This window comes from Oryx dammah, unplaced genomic scaffold (genome assembly GCF_014754425.2).
Source record: "Oryx dammah isolate SB20612 unplaced genomic scaffold, SCBI_Odam_1.1 HiC_scaffold_27, whole genome shotgun sequence".
NCBI lineage: Eukaryota > Metazoa > Chordata > Mammalia > Artiodactyla > Bovidae > Oryx > Oryx dammah.
Window position 1 is genome coordinate 47,302,535 of NW_024070211.1, and position 15,275 is coordinate 47,317,809.

Consider the following 15,275-nt stretch of genomic DNA (forward strand, 5'->3'; position numbering starts at 1 on the left):
CTGGCAAAGTGGAGAGAAATAGCTTCTTTCTAAATAACAATCTAAAGTTTTAAAACAAATCTAGTTAACATACATCACACATCCAAATAGACTTCTGTGGATTAAATTTAATACAATTGTACATTCATGCTGTGGCGGTAACAACTTTTAACATTATTTGACTACTTTTCTCAATTGACTCATGACACAAACACAAAAGCACAATCCAAAAGGAAACACTAACATTTGTAACAGTTTTAAACAAATGTGGAAAAAGAACATATTAAGTATTAAAATATTTGAGTATGGATCAACTTGAATATATTTTCATTCAAGAAAATAATTCTACTTTTCAACACTGTCTCATTTTGATGCAATGGCAATTCCAGGTGTCCCAGAGAATAATTCTTAATATCCATTCAACATATAACAATTATAGTTAAGATGGGATAGCTACAAGTACCAGATCTTTAAATACCTCAGATATTTAAATGAATCCTTCTGCTAAAAATCATACTGTTCCATTTTAGCTATTTCTGTAAAAAGAAATGCCTTTCCTTCCTCCTGCATTAAAATACTTAGTAACTTAGCTATTTACATTAGATACACATAAATTTAACCAAGGATTATTAAAACATATTGAAAGGAGCTATCCAATCAATAATGGTGTTTTAAGACAAGGTAATAAAATGCTAGAATCAGACTGACTTGTTTCCTTGCTGGGAATTTTTGGTCTCAAAAGAAACAGCAGGTATTTAAAAGAAACCAAACCAACATCAAACTATTGTACTTTATCCGTTTAGAAAACCATTGAAAGATACTATTCTGCAATTCATAGAATTAGGGGTATTACTTTTAAGTATCTGTTAAGTAAAAATCCTTTCTTATAAGTCTCTAAATATTTGGAATGTACTTACTAAAGTCATTAAAATATAACTCTGGGAAGAAACCAAGAAATTAACATTTTAATTACTGTTTTATATATTGAGACCCTCTGGGTTATTAAGGTATTAAGCTTCAGTCTTGTTTTTTAAATCTGAAAGCATGTTACTTCCCTGCTTAATTATTTCACGACCCATAAAAGCTAATTATTAACAATTTTTAAAAGACCATTAACCTTTTATTGTAATCACACAGCTATGTTTCAGTGTTGGTTGACATTTATTAGATCCTGGTTTCTCAAAATGTATTTATCTAGGTCAAGAAAAATGGGCAGAAGGAAACCTCACCCAATTTATGTAGCAGTGTTAAGCAAATTCAGTTTTTGAGCCAAAATAAAATCATTTGTATCTTCAAACTTTCCCTTTTAACTTTTCTTATAGCAATATAATTTTGCATTTTGGCCAAGGAGAACTGCTTTCTTTTGGCAGACAAACTCATGCTGCAGGAGAAACAGTGACTTCAATCTCTAGACTATGTCTCCTTTTCAATAGAGCTGTACCAAGTAGAGGATTATATTTCACCTAAGTTGATCTCTTTCAAAAGACTGATAGGATGAAATGATTTTAAATCTGTACTGTATTTTTACCCAATATACACAGTTATGTTCAATCTGAAACAGTTTTCTAAAAGAACTGTTTTCTTGCCAAAATTTAAGAAACTCCAAAATGTCTTATCCAAAAGTTGTCAATTAAAAATTAAGCCACAGTGCTTAAGTGTAATATTTTTAAAACCAACTCTACTATTGCACATTCTTGGATATGCGGAAACAAATACATTTTGACTCTTATGAAAAAAACACTTGATGGCACATTGAAGAATAACTTCTTGAGATTATAAACAAGAGGCAGGGTATAGTTATTGCAAAATGATGGAAAACATTAGTGTGCCTTCACTTTGTTTGAAGAGATAGTATTTCCACTCAAAAGTTTTGAGTCCGAAATAGCTATTTACTGTTAAAGTATCACCAAAATTCGTTTCAAACATTACTCAGAAAATAGAACTACTTCCAACAATAACAATCTTAACTGCCTTTTATAAGTACTGTATTGAAACTTTTCATTTTTAAGGGTCTTAATATCTCCTTGTAGGATTCTCACAAACCACCTTTTAAATTTCAAATGAAATAATTCCAACCCAGTCCCAATTAAAATCTATTCACATTCACAAACAAGGAACATTATTGCACATTACACCCATATTTTAGGAATGTGTGCTTCCTTCTCCCATGCCCAGGAAAAAAAACTGACACTGCCTCTATGAATTTATATCATTATCTGAATCATAACACTTTCTGAAAGTGCTTCTGCTCTTCTACATTAATAATGTTATAGTCTAAAATACTTCATGAACCCTGAAGTGATTCTCTATGGAAGGAGCATCGTTTGCAAAATGAATTTGGCTAGTCACCTGCATGCCAAAATCTCCAAGTATCTGAACAAATTTCTTGTGCTCCTTTCCAATCCAAGATCTCATTGGATCATGTACTTGGTAAGGTGTAACATGGGTGTGAACAATTATCCCTGTTTGTGCAAATTCTTTCAAGACTTCTGGATAAGTAATCCAAGTGTTGCTTCCTCCAGAATGACCACCATCCAACCAGTACATTGTTTTTATGTTTTTGATAAAAGCATCGATGTTCTTGTCTTTCTTGGCTTCTTTCAACTCAAAAAGCAACTGATTCAAAACAACACAACCTTTACTGAATCCAATCAAAGTAAAAGAAGCACCATTTAATGATGGTGGATCAAAACTCATAGCAGACTCATCAAATTTTTCACAGGTCCTCTCTTTTTCTCCCTGGCAACCATTGGTAGTATGAGAAGAAGTGGGTCGACAGTTAGATGCTTTGGAGTCCTTACTCAAATCTTTCACATTCTTCGATAGCAAACTCTTGTGACTTAAGCTAAAAGCATTAACTAGTAACGTGTAAAGGTGCTTAAAAGCTCCAAAGTCAGTACTGTGTTCTGGAGCACCAAACATATTGCTTTTCACAAAATTGTCGTAACAGCTGAATTTGTGCAGATGCATTCGGGAGCACTTTATCACCCAAATGTAACTACTGGGGAACCGGTGGGCCAAGATGGTGGCGACATTTTCTAGACTCCACTTTTCCCACTGATAATTCTCAGGGTGACGAGTCATAATTTCATGGTAATTCTGAAAGGTAAAAAAGATAAAACAAGAATTGAATACACATTTATATAAAATTATTTCCACAAAATTTGTTTCTCATTTTTATTGTGGAGGAAGTTGGTACATTATAATGACCTATGGTTAATGTACTCGAAATGAAAACTATAAATCTATTTATTACTTTCTGGTTGTAAGATTTTAGTATTACAGAGCTACAATGAACATTATGTGATTACATCCTTAAAAATAAATTCCTAGATGTGGAAAAACTAGGTTCAAGAATATTCATAGCTTAAGACTGATTATATAGACTAAATACTGTCTTCCAGAGAAGTATGTATAGTTTTTCTTTCATCTTTGTTAAATTTCATTGGCACAGGATAAATTCTAATTTGACTTTATTAAAAATTTAAATGAAGTTGAAATTTTGTTCATATGTTTATTAGTTATCTGGATTTCTACCGTGCCTGTTCACATCTTTTGCCTTTTAAAATTTGCATCCTATTTATGGAAACCGTGGACTTACAGATGTTCAAGCTGGTTTTAGAAAAGGCAGAGGAACTAGAGATCAAATTGTCAACATCCGCTGGATCATGGAAAAAGCATGAGAGTTCCAGAGAAACATCTATTTCTGCTTTGTTGACTATGCCAAAGCCTTTGACTGTGTGGATCACAAGAAACTGGGAGATTCTGAGAGACATGGGAATACCAGAGCACCTGACCTGCCTCTTGAGAAATCTGTATGCAGGTCAGGAAGCAACAGTTAGAACTGGACATGGAACAGACTGGTTCCTAATAGGAAAAGGAGTACATCAAGGCTGTATACTGTCACCCTGCTTATTTAACTTCTATGCAGAGTACATCATGAGAAACACTGGACTGGAAGAAGCACAAGGTGGAATCAAGATTGCTGGGAGAAATATCAATAACCTCAGGTATGCAGATGACACCACCCTTATGGCAGAAAGTGAAGAACTAAAGAGCCTCTTGATGAAAGTGAAAGAGGAGAGCAAAACAGTTGGCTTAAAGCTCAACATTCAGAAAATGAAGATCATGGCATCTGCTTCCATCACTTCATGGGAAATAAACGGGCAAACAGTGGAAACAGTGCAGACTTTATTTTTGGGGGCTCCAAAATCACTGCAGATGGTGACTGCAGCCATGAAATTAAAAGATGCTTACTCCTTGGAAGAAAAGTGATGACCAACCTAGACAGCATATTCAAAAGCAGAGACATTACTTTGCCAACAAAGGTCCATCTAGTCAAGGCGATGGTTTTCCAGTGGTCATGTATGGATGTGAGAGTTGGACTGTGAAGAAAGCTGAGTACCGAAGAATTGATGCTTTTGAACTGTGGTGTTGGAGAAGACTCTTGAGAGTCCCTTGGACTGCAAGGAGATCCAACCAGTCCATTCTAAAGGAGATCAGTCCTGGGTGTTCTTTGGAAGCAATGATGCTAAAGCTGAAACTCCAATACTTTGGCCACGTCATGCGAAGAGTTGACTCATTGGAAAAGACTCTGATGCTGGGAGGGATTGGGGGCAGGAGGAGAAGGGAAAGGCAGAGGATGAGATGGCTAGATGGCATCACCGACTCGATGGACGTCAGTTTGAGAGAACTCCGGGAGTTGCTGATGGACAGGGAGGCCTGGCATGCTGCGATTCATGGGGTTGCAGAGAGTCGGATACAACTGAGCAACTGAACTAAACTGAACTCTTGATATATTAATAAATTTTTGTTTACATTCTAGGACATGCATGTAAATTTGGTTTTCCTTTTTATTCATAATATCTTAAAAAAAGGGAAATTCATTCAAATTCATTTATTCTATAAAATGTACTGGAAATCTCCTGGACAGTCATGCATCAGAACAGATAAAACCCCTGCCCACAGACAGTACACATTCTAATACACAGATACTTAATAAACAACTCTGTAAATCAGCAGAGCAGCACCCTCCAACGGAAATACAGTGAGCCACACGTAAAATTTTCTAGTAGCTACATTAAAAAGTTAACAGATGAGTATTTTTCTTTTTTGGGGGGCTGTGCCCTCCAGCACGTGGGATCTTAGTGTCCAGCCAGGGATCAGATCCATACTCCCTGCAGTGGAAGTGTGGAGTCTTAACCTCTGGACCACTAGGAAAATCCCAAATTATTTTTAAATAATATATTTTATCGAGCCCCATACATCCACATGTAACATATTTCCACATGTAACCAACATAAAAAGTACTGAAATTATTAATTTCTTTTTTCTAAGTTTCTGAAATCTAGTGTATATTTTACACTTATAACACATCTCAATTTGGGTGCTAAATTTTCATCGGAAATACTTGATCTGAATTTAGATTTCATAAGATTTACAGCTGCAAATGTAGATTCACATACTCAAGTTGGTCAAATACACTTAAAAAAGTTTTCTAGGAACTGAACTGAGTAATAGTTTTTAGATTTAAATTTAAAGTTAAATGCAATTTAAAATATATTTCTTTGATTAGACTAAATTTCAAATGGACAACAGCTACAAGTAGCTACTAGCTAGACAGCACAAGATATTTTACAGTGGTAAGTGCAATGGAATGTAACAAAAGTACAGGAAAAGGACTGCAAAGTTGGAGAGGGTAGAAGATTATTATTTAAAACACAGGGTAGTCTCTACTAAGGCCAACAGTTCAGAAGGAGCTGAGGGAGTGAGTCATGATTATTTCAGGCATAGGAACTGCAAAAGGACCTAATAACCTGAAGTGGAACCATGGTTGACATAACCAAGATACAGCAGTGAAACCAGTGTTCCGCCAGTGAAGTGAAGGCGCAAAAGGGATCACGAGGATCACAGAGATTGCTGGGAAGAAGAGAAAGTTGCTCAGTCGTGTCTGACTCTTTGTGACCCAATGGACTATATGGACCATGGGATTCTCCAGGCCAGAATACTGGAGTGGGTAGCCTTTTCCTTCTCCAGGGGAACTTCCCAACCCAGGGATTGAACCCAGGTCTCCTGCATTGCAGGCAGATTCTTTACCAGATGAGCCACAAGGGAAGCCCCAGAATACTGGGGTGGGTAGCCTATCCCTTCTCCAGCAGATCTTCCCAACCCAGGAATCGAACTGTAGTCTCCTGCATTGCAGGTGGATTCTTTACCAACTAAGCTATCAGGAAAGCCCATGTTGGGGAAGAGGGGAGATGCTAATCATGCCTTGTAAGATACCCTGAGGTCTTTGGTCTGAGAGGGTGTGAGGTAAACGGCTGATATAATCTGCCTTGTAAGGAATACTTTGACGCCTATGTGTGAAGGGGCAACAGTTTGAGGCAGGGAGAGCAGTGGGTGGCTACTGAAGTATAACCCCAATCAGAGAAATGTGGCTTGAACCAGAGTGGTATTAGAAGTAAAAGGTGGCAAGAATCAGTCAGATTCTGAATATATATTGAAGGCAGAATCAACAGGGTCAACTACAAATTGGCACTTGCCATCTACCTCTATAAGGATTAACTCAGGTGCCACCGCAGCTGCTGACTTTAACACTCCCTGGAAAAGAGTTCAGGGTGGAAAGCGGAAATGAGACACTCTGTGCTTTGGGAAAAACTGGCAGAATGGGTCTTCAGATAGTTAGGTATTTTTAGGAGCTGATTTTATGAGCCCAATTCTTGCATCTCCCCATATCTACAAAAGCACTAAAATCCTTCATGGTGATGACTGATCCTAGTGACTAGCAGAAACCTGCAGAAAATATGTGATTGACTGCATGTACTTCCCTTTCACCAAAACCACATATATACTGACCTTCCCCCTACCTCTTTGGAGCTATCTGAAATGCTGTTTCCTGGGCTGTAGTCCTCATTTTGCCCCTAATAAAACTTAACTTGCAACTCATGTTGTGCATTGTTTTAAGTCAGCAACAGCATTTGCTAATGGACTGGATATGGGGTGTAAGAAAGAGAAAAGAGAACTCTAACTTTTCCTTATTTATAACAATCAATCATACACCAAACATTTTTAATTGCACTTTTCTTTTGACCTAGTTATTCTACTTCTAGGAATTTATCTCAGGGCTATACTTGCATATATGCATAAATAAATCTGTATAAGGACATTTATTCCTGCTCCAGAAGAATGAGGCAGCTCTATGAGTACTCATATGTGTTGTAACATAAAGGCTAAACCCCCCCGTATTGATAAGCTATCATTTGAGTTTAAAGAAAAAAAGTTTGCATTAGCACAGACCTTTACATGTCTCTGGAAGGACATATAAATCAGTAACAATGGTCAGCCCTCCATGTGTGCCAAGTCACTTCAGTCATGTATGGCTCTTTGTGACCCCATGGACCGTAGTCTGCCAGGCTCCTCTGTCCATGAGATTCTCCAGGCAAGAATTACTGGAGTAGACTGCCATTTCCTTCTCCAGGGGATCTTTCCAACCGAAGGATCAAATCCATGTCTCTTATATCTCCTGCATTGGCAGGCAGGTTCTTTACCACTAGCGCCACCTGGGAAGTCTTGTGGGATCTTAGTTCCATGACCAGATATAGAACAAAGGCCCTGGCTGTGAAAGCATAGAGTCCTAACCACTGCACCACCAGGGAATTCCCCAACAATGGTTAGCCATAGGAATGGAAAGTCAGAAACTGCCTTCAGTCATTCAATTTTTAGCAACTGAATTTTTAGCAATACGCACATTTTTCTGTTAAAAAATTAAGACTAATACAAGTAATAAGACAAAAATTTAGTCTATATATAAAAGTATAAGGAAGATAGAAAAACCACTGATCCATAAAACCATCATCAGAAACAATCACTATTACAATTTTGGTGTCTAGAATTCCAGTGTTCTTTAGTATACATACACATATACAAGAATGTATATGAGTTTATTTCTCCCCTCAACAAGATTATACATATAGTTTTCACTTTAAAATGTTATAGGCACAATTCCTCATCAATAAGTAAGATTTGTATAATTTTTAGACTTCCTGTCAAGAAGATTAATACCAATTTCTACTCCCCTAGAAGTATGCAAGAGCTTATTTTCTCATAGCCTTACCTACACTGGCTATTAGCATTAATTAAAAAAAAAATCTCTGCTACTAAGATAAAATGATGTCTTACTTTTGATTTCATTTGCATATTTTCATTCCTAATTAGGTTGAATATTTTTCTATGCTTGCTGGCAATTTTCATTTTTTTGTTAATTCTCTGTTCATATTCTTTAATACCTTTCCCAACAGGATGCTCAAATTCTTAACAGTTTGTATCTCATTAATATTAAGCTTGTTATATATGTTAAAAAAATATCTATTCCCAGAAGGCTATCATTTTTTGTGGATTCTGCTACTGCCTTCTGCATATCCAGATTTGTGAGATATAAAATTATCACAGGAGCTTAGATCTGAAAGGGCTCATCTAAATCCTGTTTTTTGGATAAATACTTATTTTATTTCAGTGAGAAAGCAAATTTGGGCCCTTTCCCTTGTCCCTACCTATAAGAAATCTACACTCTTTTTCTATACAGAACCCTATCTTCCAAAGAATTAAACAATTTGCAATTCCGGTACCAAAGAAAAGAAAAGAAGGATGGACATGAAATATCCCTAGGGGAGGAGTGTAGGTGGGCATGCATGCACACACATGGGTATCATCAGAAAGGGAAGCAACATGTTTCCAACACAAACTAAAAACTTTGCCTATTAAATTTTGATCTCCATTTCTTCATATATTCATCAACAGACATTTGGGGGGCACTAAGCACAGTTCTGGGAATGCAAAGATGAGTAAGGAATAGTCCCTCAAGAACAAAATCCAGTGGCAGAGACAGATAAACAATTACAAGGTAATATAGTTATTGCTGTAAAACAGGGATATCTGTGAGAGGACATAGAGGAAGGGAGACTAACCATGCTCTGGGAAATTAGGGAAAGCTCCATAAATATCTGAGTTCAGTTTTGCAGCATTAGTTAGAAATTCCAGAATTATGAAGTGGAATTCCTATTATGTCTGAAATAGGAGGAATATTAGTTGTTAGTCAAGTCTTCATAACGATACCCAAATATTAGTTGGGAAGAACACAGCCAACACTGGATTCTATGGATTCCTAATTAGATATAAATGTCAAATACAAAAGAAAGCACAAATACTCAAATTCTTTTTACAGCTAAGGAAAATGAGGTCCTACCAACCACACAGCTATTTTTATTATATATAGTTATTTAGTAAATGAGCTAAAATGAACAAGATTCTATGACTTTGCTTAGTCTCTACCACATAGGAGATGGTAAACCTAAAAACTTCCTGTTTTCTTTGATTAGCCCCACATTACATCAGAGGAGGAAAATGCTCATACTTAGTAACTGTGTGTACTAAAATGTAAAAATAAAATTGTTACTCTTGTATCTAAGAAGCCCAGAAGAACAATGGATAAGCATTTCTAAAAAGACCAGACAGCCCCTCAGGACTTGCTAACAGGTTGTCAAAACCAGTTCTGCAAATCAGGCTACTACCCAAGGCCAATCTACAGAAGAGGTGGAAGAATGCAGGAAGATTCTTCTGAGAGAAATTTCATCCCAGTTGGGAATGGAATGCACCTACTCTCCTTGTAGGGGTTAAAGGTTAGGCGGCTTGATTCTCTTCAATCCCCAGTGAGGCAGGTGGCCAGAGAATCTCCTGGAGAGACTACCAGGTGCTTACTCCAAAGAATGATGCTGGCTGACCTGCAAAAATGTAAAGGCCCACCCCATACTGCTACTGAAGTCCTGGTACCAAGGATTTTCAGGAAAACTTGACATGTATCGCCATGATAAAGACTTAATCTAGGTGGACTACTCTTATACCAGGGTGAGGAAAGCTATATAAGCTACAAGCTGTATTTGCATTAAAAAAATGGGTAATCTTCGCTGAGCATAAAGTGGACATCCCGTGTTCAAGCAAGCTAGAAGGACCATTAACAGGAACCAGCCTGAGAAGGCTGCTTGACAAGCACATGAAACCCCAGGGTTTCTCATCAATCAGATGAGAAATAGTAGAATGCATGTGTATGTGTGTCTGCCCATGGTTCCTGGCACAGAGCTCCTAAAACCCTTGAAACTTCATGGGTGACAGAGGATGGTCACCAGAAAGACCAAGACATGATTAGAAGTTTGAAACTTTCAACTCTACTTCCCATTCTCCCAAAAGGGGCTGGAAATAAAGTTAATGACTGGTCATACATATGCAGTGAAGCCTCCATAAAAATCTCCAAAGTACAGGCTCGGGAAGCTCCCAGGCTAGTGACACATGAAGGTGCTAGGCGAGCGGTGCACTCAGAGAGAGCATGGGAGCTCTGCACCTCTTCTCACATACCTTTCCCTATGCATCTCTGCCACCTGAATGTTCACCTGTATCCTTTATCATATCCTTCCAGAACAAACAGGTAAACAGTGTGTAAACTGTTTTCCAAAGTTCTGTGAGCCATTCTAGCAACTAACTGAACCCAAGGAGGGGATTGTTTAAACCCCAATCTGGAGCTGGTCAGTCATGAGTTCAGGTGACAACCTGGGACTTGTGACTGGCATATGAAGTGGGGAGGGGAACAGACCTGTGGGACTGAGGCCTTAGGATGTGGAATCTGACATTAATTGCAGGTAGATAGTGGAGACTGGATAACTCCAGAATTGAACTGAACTCTAGGATACCTAACTGGTGTTGTACAGAATTGTTTGGAGTGGGGGGGTCTGTTGTTAGAAATGTTCTGAGTGTGGTAACAGTGTAAGAAGTAAATGAGAGTCACACAGAAGTGAGTCTTTTCCTACCCACCAGGACACACACTTAGGACATGCTCATCTATATATCCTACCGTTTAGGAAAGCAAAAGTTTTGAAAAGCTAAAATTGGAAATGACCCAAATGTTTATGAACTACTGAATGGGTAGCTATATCATATGCTCATACACAGAAAACTACTTGGCATTAAAAAGAAATAATCTCCTGATAGAGACAACAGAGAATGAATTTCAGAAGCATTAGACTAAGTGAAAGAAGCCAGAAAGACAAGACTACATACTACATGATTCCTAATGAAAATCTAGAAAGGCAAAACTATAGTGAAAGAAAGCAGATCAGTGATTGCCTGTGGCTGAAAAAACTGATTGAAGTAGGGCACAGGGGTCTCTCTAGGAGTAATGGAGATGTTGGGTTACATGTTTGTTTTGATGGTTATGTAATTGTACCTGTCAAAATTCATCAAATTGTAAACTTAAAAAAAGAGTACAATTCTATATCCTGATGATTTAAAAAGCAAGAAACCCAAGAAAACTGGAAAATACCCACTTAAAAAAATTCTGATCCCCCTCCAAAATCATTACTGATAAGAAACACATCAAGAGGTACCTTGATTAATTACTATGGCCTCAACTTTCCTGTAATTCAAATGATAAAAGGACAAGTATGGCATAAAAAAGGATATACAATAAAAGATGACTGCAAGAAGAACATCAAAAAGGTAACAGTAATTAGGATTCAAAATTACACTGTCAACCAGATCCAATTAACACCAAATTATGAATCTTGTGTTAAGGCAAAACTTCTAAAGGTATCCTACAAAGTTCTATTTGGCCCTATTCTGTTCAATATTTATCCAAATTAACAATAAAGACATAGAAAGAATGCTTACTTTATATATGATATAAATGGAAATAAGAGTTCTGAAAGGATCCATACACTAAAAAGATGAGCTGTATGAACAGAGTAAATTTCATAAGGATAAACATTAGACTTAAAAGAATCAAGTGCACAGATAAGGAAATCTGAGAATACTTGGTTGTAGCACTTAAGGCATTGCTCAAAGGAACTTATATACATTTATTCATTCAGGAAGCTATCTACTGAACACCTACTTCATGACACTCTCTAAGCATCACAGATATAACAGTGAAGAAAATATACATGAAGCTTTCATCATACTAGAGGAAGACGGACAAAAAACAAGATGAATAACTAATATAGTAAATGAAATGGATAAAAACAAAAGAGAAAGTTGACAGAGATCCTGTGCACATGTATGATTATTAAATAGGATGGTCAGAAAAGGCCTCATTGGGAAGCAGCTTTTGAGCAACTGAAAGGGGAAGTAATGAATCCTTACAGATATCTGCAGAAAGAGTGTTCCAGGCAGTATGGACAAAGCATTTGGGGTCGAGTGTGCCTAACAGGAGCAATAAGGTCAGTGTGGCTGAGCATTCTGGGGAGACAGTCAAAAAAGCAATGGGATGGGAATCCCCCCGCCGGCAGTTCAGTGGTTAGGACTTGGCATTTCCACTGCAGGGGTCCCACAGGTTGGAGCTCTGGTCAAGGAACCTAAGTGAGGCGCCTAAAAAAATAGAAGCTACAGGGTGGGAAAGGTAAATATAGTGAAGTACCTTGCAGGCCATTAAGAGGACTCTGGCTTTTACTCTAAGTGCCATGGGAAGCTGTGGAGAGTTTTCAGCAGAGGTGTGGTATGATTTGACTTAAGATATACATTTAGAAGGTAAAGACACTTTATATGCTGATGTATTAAGTGGACAAAAGGATAACTATATGTGGCTATTTAATTAAAACTAGAATTAAAAAGTCCAGTTTTTGAATTGCACTAGCTGCATTTCAAGTCCTCAGTAGCCCCTAAGGTTTTCATATGCTGTCATGGTGCAAATACAGAGTATTTAAATGGAACATTCCCACCATCACAGAAAATTCTCTTGGGTAGTGCTAGTATACACAGGTAAAGCTAAAGTAAGGCTAGATGTGTTTCTTAAACTGTGAAACAATTAGTTTATTGTTTTTGAAATTAATGCTTTAAAACAATATGCTAACAAACTATTCCCGGAGTCAGATGATGATGAAGGTATATACAGTTTTTCCTCTTGCCCTCCAAATAATTGACTGGTCTAGTTGGCTGCTAATCAAAACTATGATAAAAAAAACCAAAAAACGAGTATTTCAGTTTAAGAGAAGGAACTTAATTTACTCAGTTGATGCCCTTTTGCTCAGTTTGGGAAATCAGCATGGCATTGCTGACAGTGACTTCCAGAGTTTTGTGGGCCAGCTGCAGCGTGCATCTATAATAATAATGATGATGAGAACAATGGTAACTAACCTTCACTGCATGCCCACTAAATGTTTTATTTTAAAGAGTGCCAATCAGAATACAGCACATATCTTCAGATGAAGTCTATAAAGTGCTAAATATAGTTAGACTAATACCTCCTTTCATTTTGACCTCATCCATTTCTTTACATAGCCTGAGATTCCATTAGCTTTTTGGACAGTGATATACTGTTGTTATGCAGAGTATGAAGTCCTCCAAAAACACAGCTCTCTTAGAGAAGAAATAAAGAATAATGCATCAAAAGTTCTGAGGCCAGATCGCCTAGGTTTAGTCCCTGATTCTGCACATTTTAGCTATGAAATATCTGGGCAGTTGTTAAATCTGTGTTGCAGCCAGCTCAACTACAAAATGGGAATAATGATGTATAATATCAATGAAGATTAAATATGTGAATACCCAATAAGTTACACTCCTTTCTTATCTTTCTGATAAACTTAATGACTGGGGAGTACTGTAGCACTCAGTTCTTAGACTTTTCCTGACTACCTTTACTCCCTTTGTGATCTCTCTCTCGGTCTCTTGGCTTTACATACTACCTATATTCTGACAACCTTTAACACTTATTCCTGCAACTTTAGACTTGCTAGTTACACATATGCATTTCCTTTTGAACATTTAATAGATACCGCAAACCTAAAATCTCTGGATCTTTGCCACTAAACTTGCTCTTCCTGTAGTCTTCATCATCTTGTCTCTCAACTAATGGAAGCTCTTCCTACTTAGTTGTTCAAATTAGAAATCTTGAAGTGCATATAGTCAGTCACATATAATGGCTACCCACTCAAGACAAAGCAGTTCTAGATAAAGATCTAGATTAAGACACAACATATCCATGAAATATTTACCTGCAGCCGTAAAATTAATAATAAAAACAGAATCACACACAAAAACAAAAGCACAGAATTTAGGTGAGCATCAAAGTATTGACATGCTTAGCAATTACTGTCCCTTTTCTGCCACCCACTCTCCCTTAGTGTTACCAAGAGTGTCACACCATAGTACTAGTTTTTCTGTTTGCTTTTTAATAACTGCCAGCGTTTTTTGAACACTACATACTAATTTTAAAGCCATTTCTCTGTCTCCTGCTCCCCCAACACCCTCTGAGAAACCAAGTTATAGAATAAATATACACTGTCTCATATCTATGTCTTGAATACCACTCCCTCGAAACTTGGACTGACAGCTGGCTCTTCCGAGGTCGCGGCCCTCCAAGGACACCTACCCTCTAGAGCTCTTTGAGGAGGGGGTCGGGGCGTGGAGGAGGCGGTTTTGGATTGCGTGGAGCCAGACCGGGAAGCATATGTGTGGGTGTGTTCAGGAGAGGCAAGGAACCGGGCACCAGCTACGAGGGAAGAATCTAGAGAATTCGCATATGCACAAAAGGAAGGAACAGGTGCCCAGGCAAGCCGCGGGTTACCTGCACGTCCCCGGGGAAATAGAGAACGTGATGCTGGGGCGGCGGTTGCACCTCCTCCTTCGCCGGGTCCCCAGAGAGGTCCCGCCGTCCTGGTCCCTCCCCGGCCGTCGCCGCCGCCAGCAGGAGCAACTCGTTGCAGCGCTGAGGGTCGGCTCCCGGCACCGTGGACAGCTGCACGCACTGCTGCCGGCTGCGCTCGGCCGAGGGGGAGCAGGGCGCGCCGCCGCTGCTGCTGCTGCCCAGGTTCATGGTTCCGGCTTGAGAGCTGGACGCGGCGATTCCGATTCCGAGCTGCGGCAGCAGAAGAAGCAGCGGCGGCGACCGCAGGAGCCTGAACCCCCACATGGGTCGCCGCCGCCGAAGCGGTTCGGAGGGTGGGGGGTGGGCCTGAGGGAAGAACTTCAGCCTGGCGCCAACGGTCGGCGAGCGCGGCCTGGGCGGGAGCCGGCCCAGGGCAACGACTGCGTCAGAGGCCGACGTCTGCGCGCTGCGTGCGTAGGGGAAGGAGGGGTGTGAGCGACATACGACTCGGGTTCCTGGAGGGGGCCATGAGGGGGCGGGGTCCGAGGAAGAACGTTTGTGATTGGTGGGTTCTGCCCTGGCCGGGAAGTTTGAACGGAAGTCTGGGGAAAGGCCTGAGAAGAGCAAAGGAGAGGAAATGAGCCCCGGGCAAAAATGGTAACAGTTGTGATAC

At 39.0% G+C, this 15,275-nt stretch overlaps 1 protein-coding gene across 1 annotated transcript; it reads right to left on the reverse strand.

The window, feature by feature from the left end:
- Positions 1-87: 87 nt before the first annotated feature.
- Positions 88-15,064, reverse strand: CUNH2orf69 (chromosome unknown C2orf69 homolog). The gene is made up of 2 exons (XM_040228856.1): positions 14,582-15,064; positions 88-3,078 (listed from the first exon to the last, which is right to left on the reverse strand). The coding sequence occupies exons 1-2, from the start codon at positions 14,924-14,926 to the stop codon at positions 2,254-2,256; spliced, it is 1,170 nt and encodes a 389-aa protein (XP_040084790.1). The 5' UTR covers positions 14,927-15,064; the 3' UTR covers positions 88-2,253.
- Positions 15,065-15,275: the final 211 nt, after the last annotated feature.

Coding starts and splice junctions, on each gene's coding strand:
- CUNH2orf69 (XM_040228856.1), bottom strand. CDS start 14,926: ATGTGGGGGTTCAGGCTCCTGCGGTCGCCGCCGCTGCTTCTTCTGCTG. Junction 3,079..14,581: donor ATTTCCCCGGGGACGTGCAG/GTAACCCGCGGC, acceptor TTTACCTTTCAG/AATTACCATGAAATTATGAC.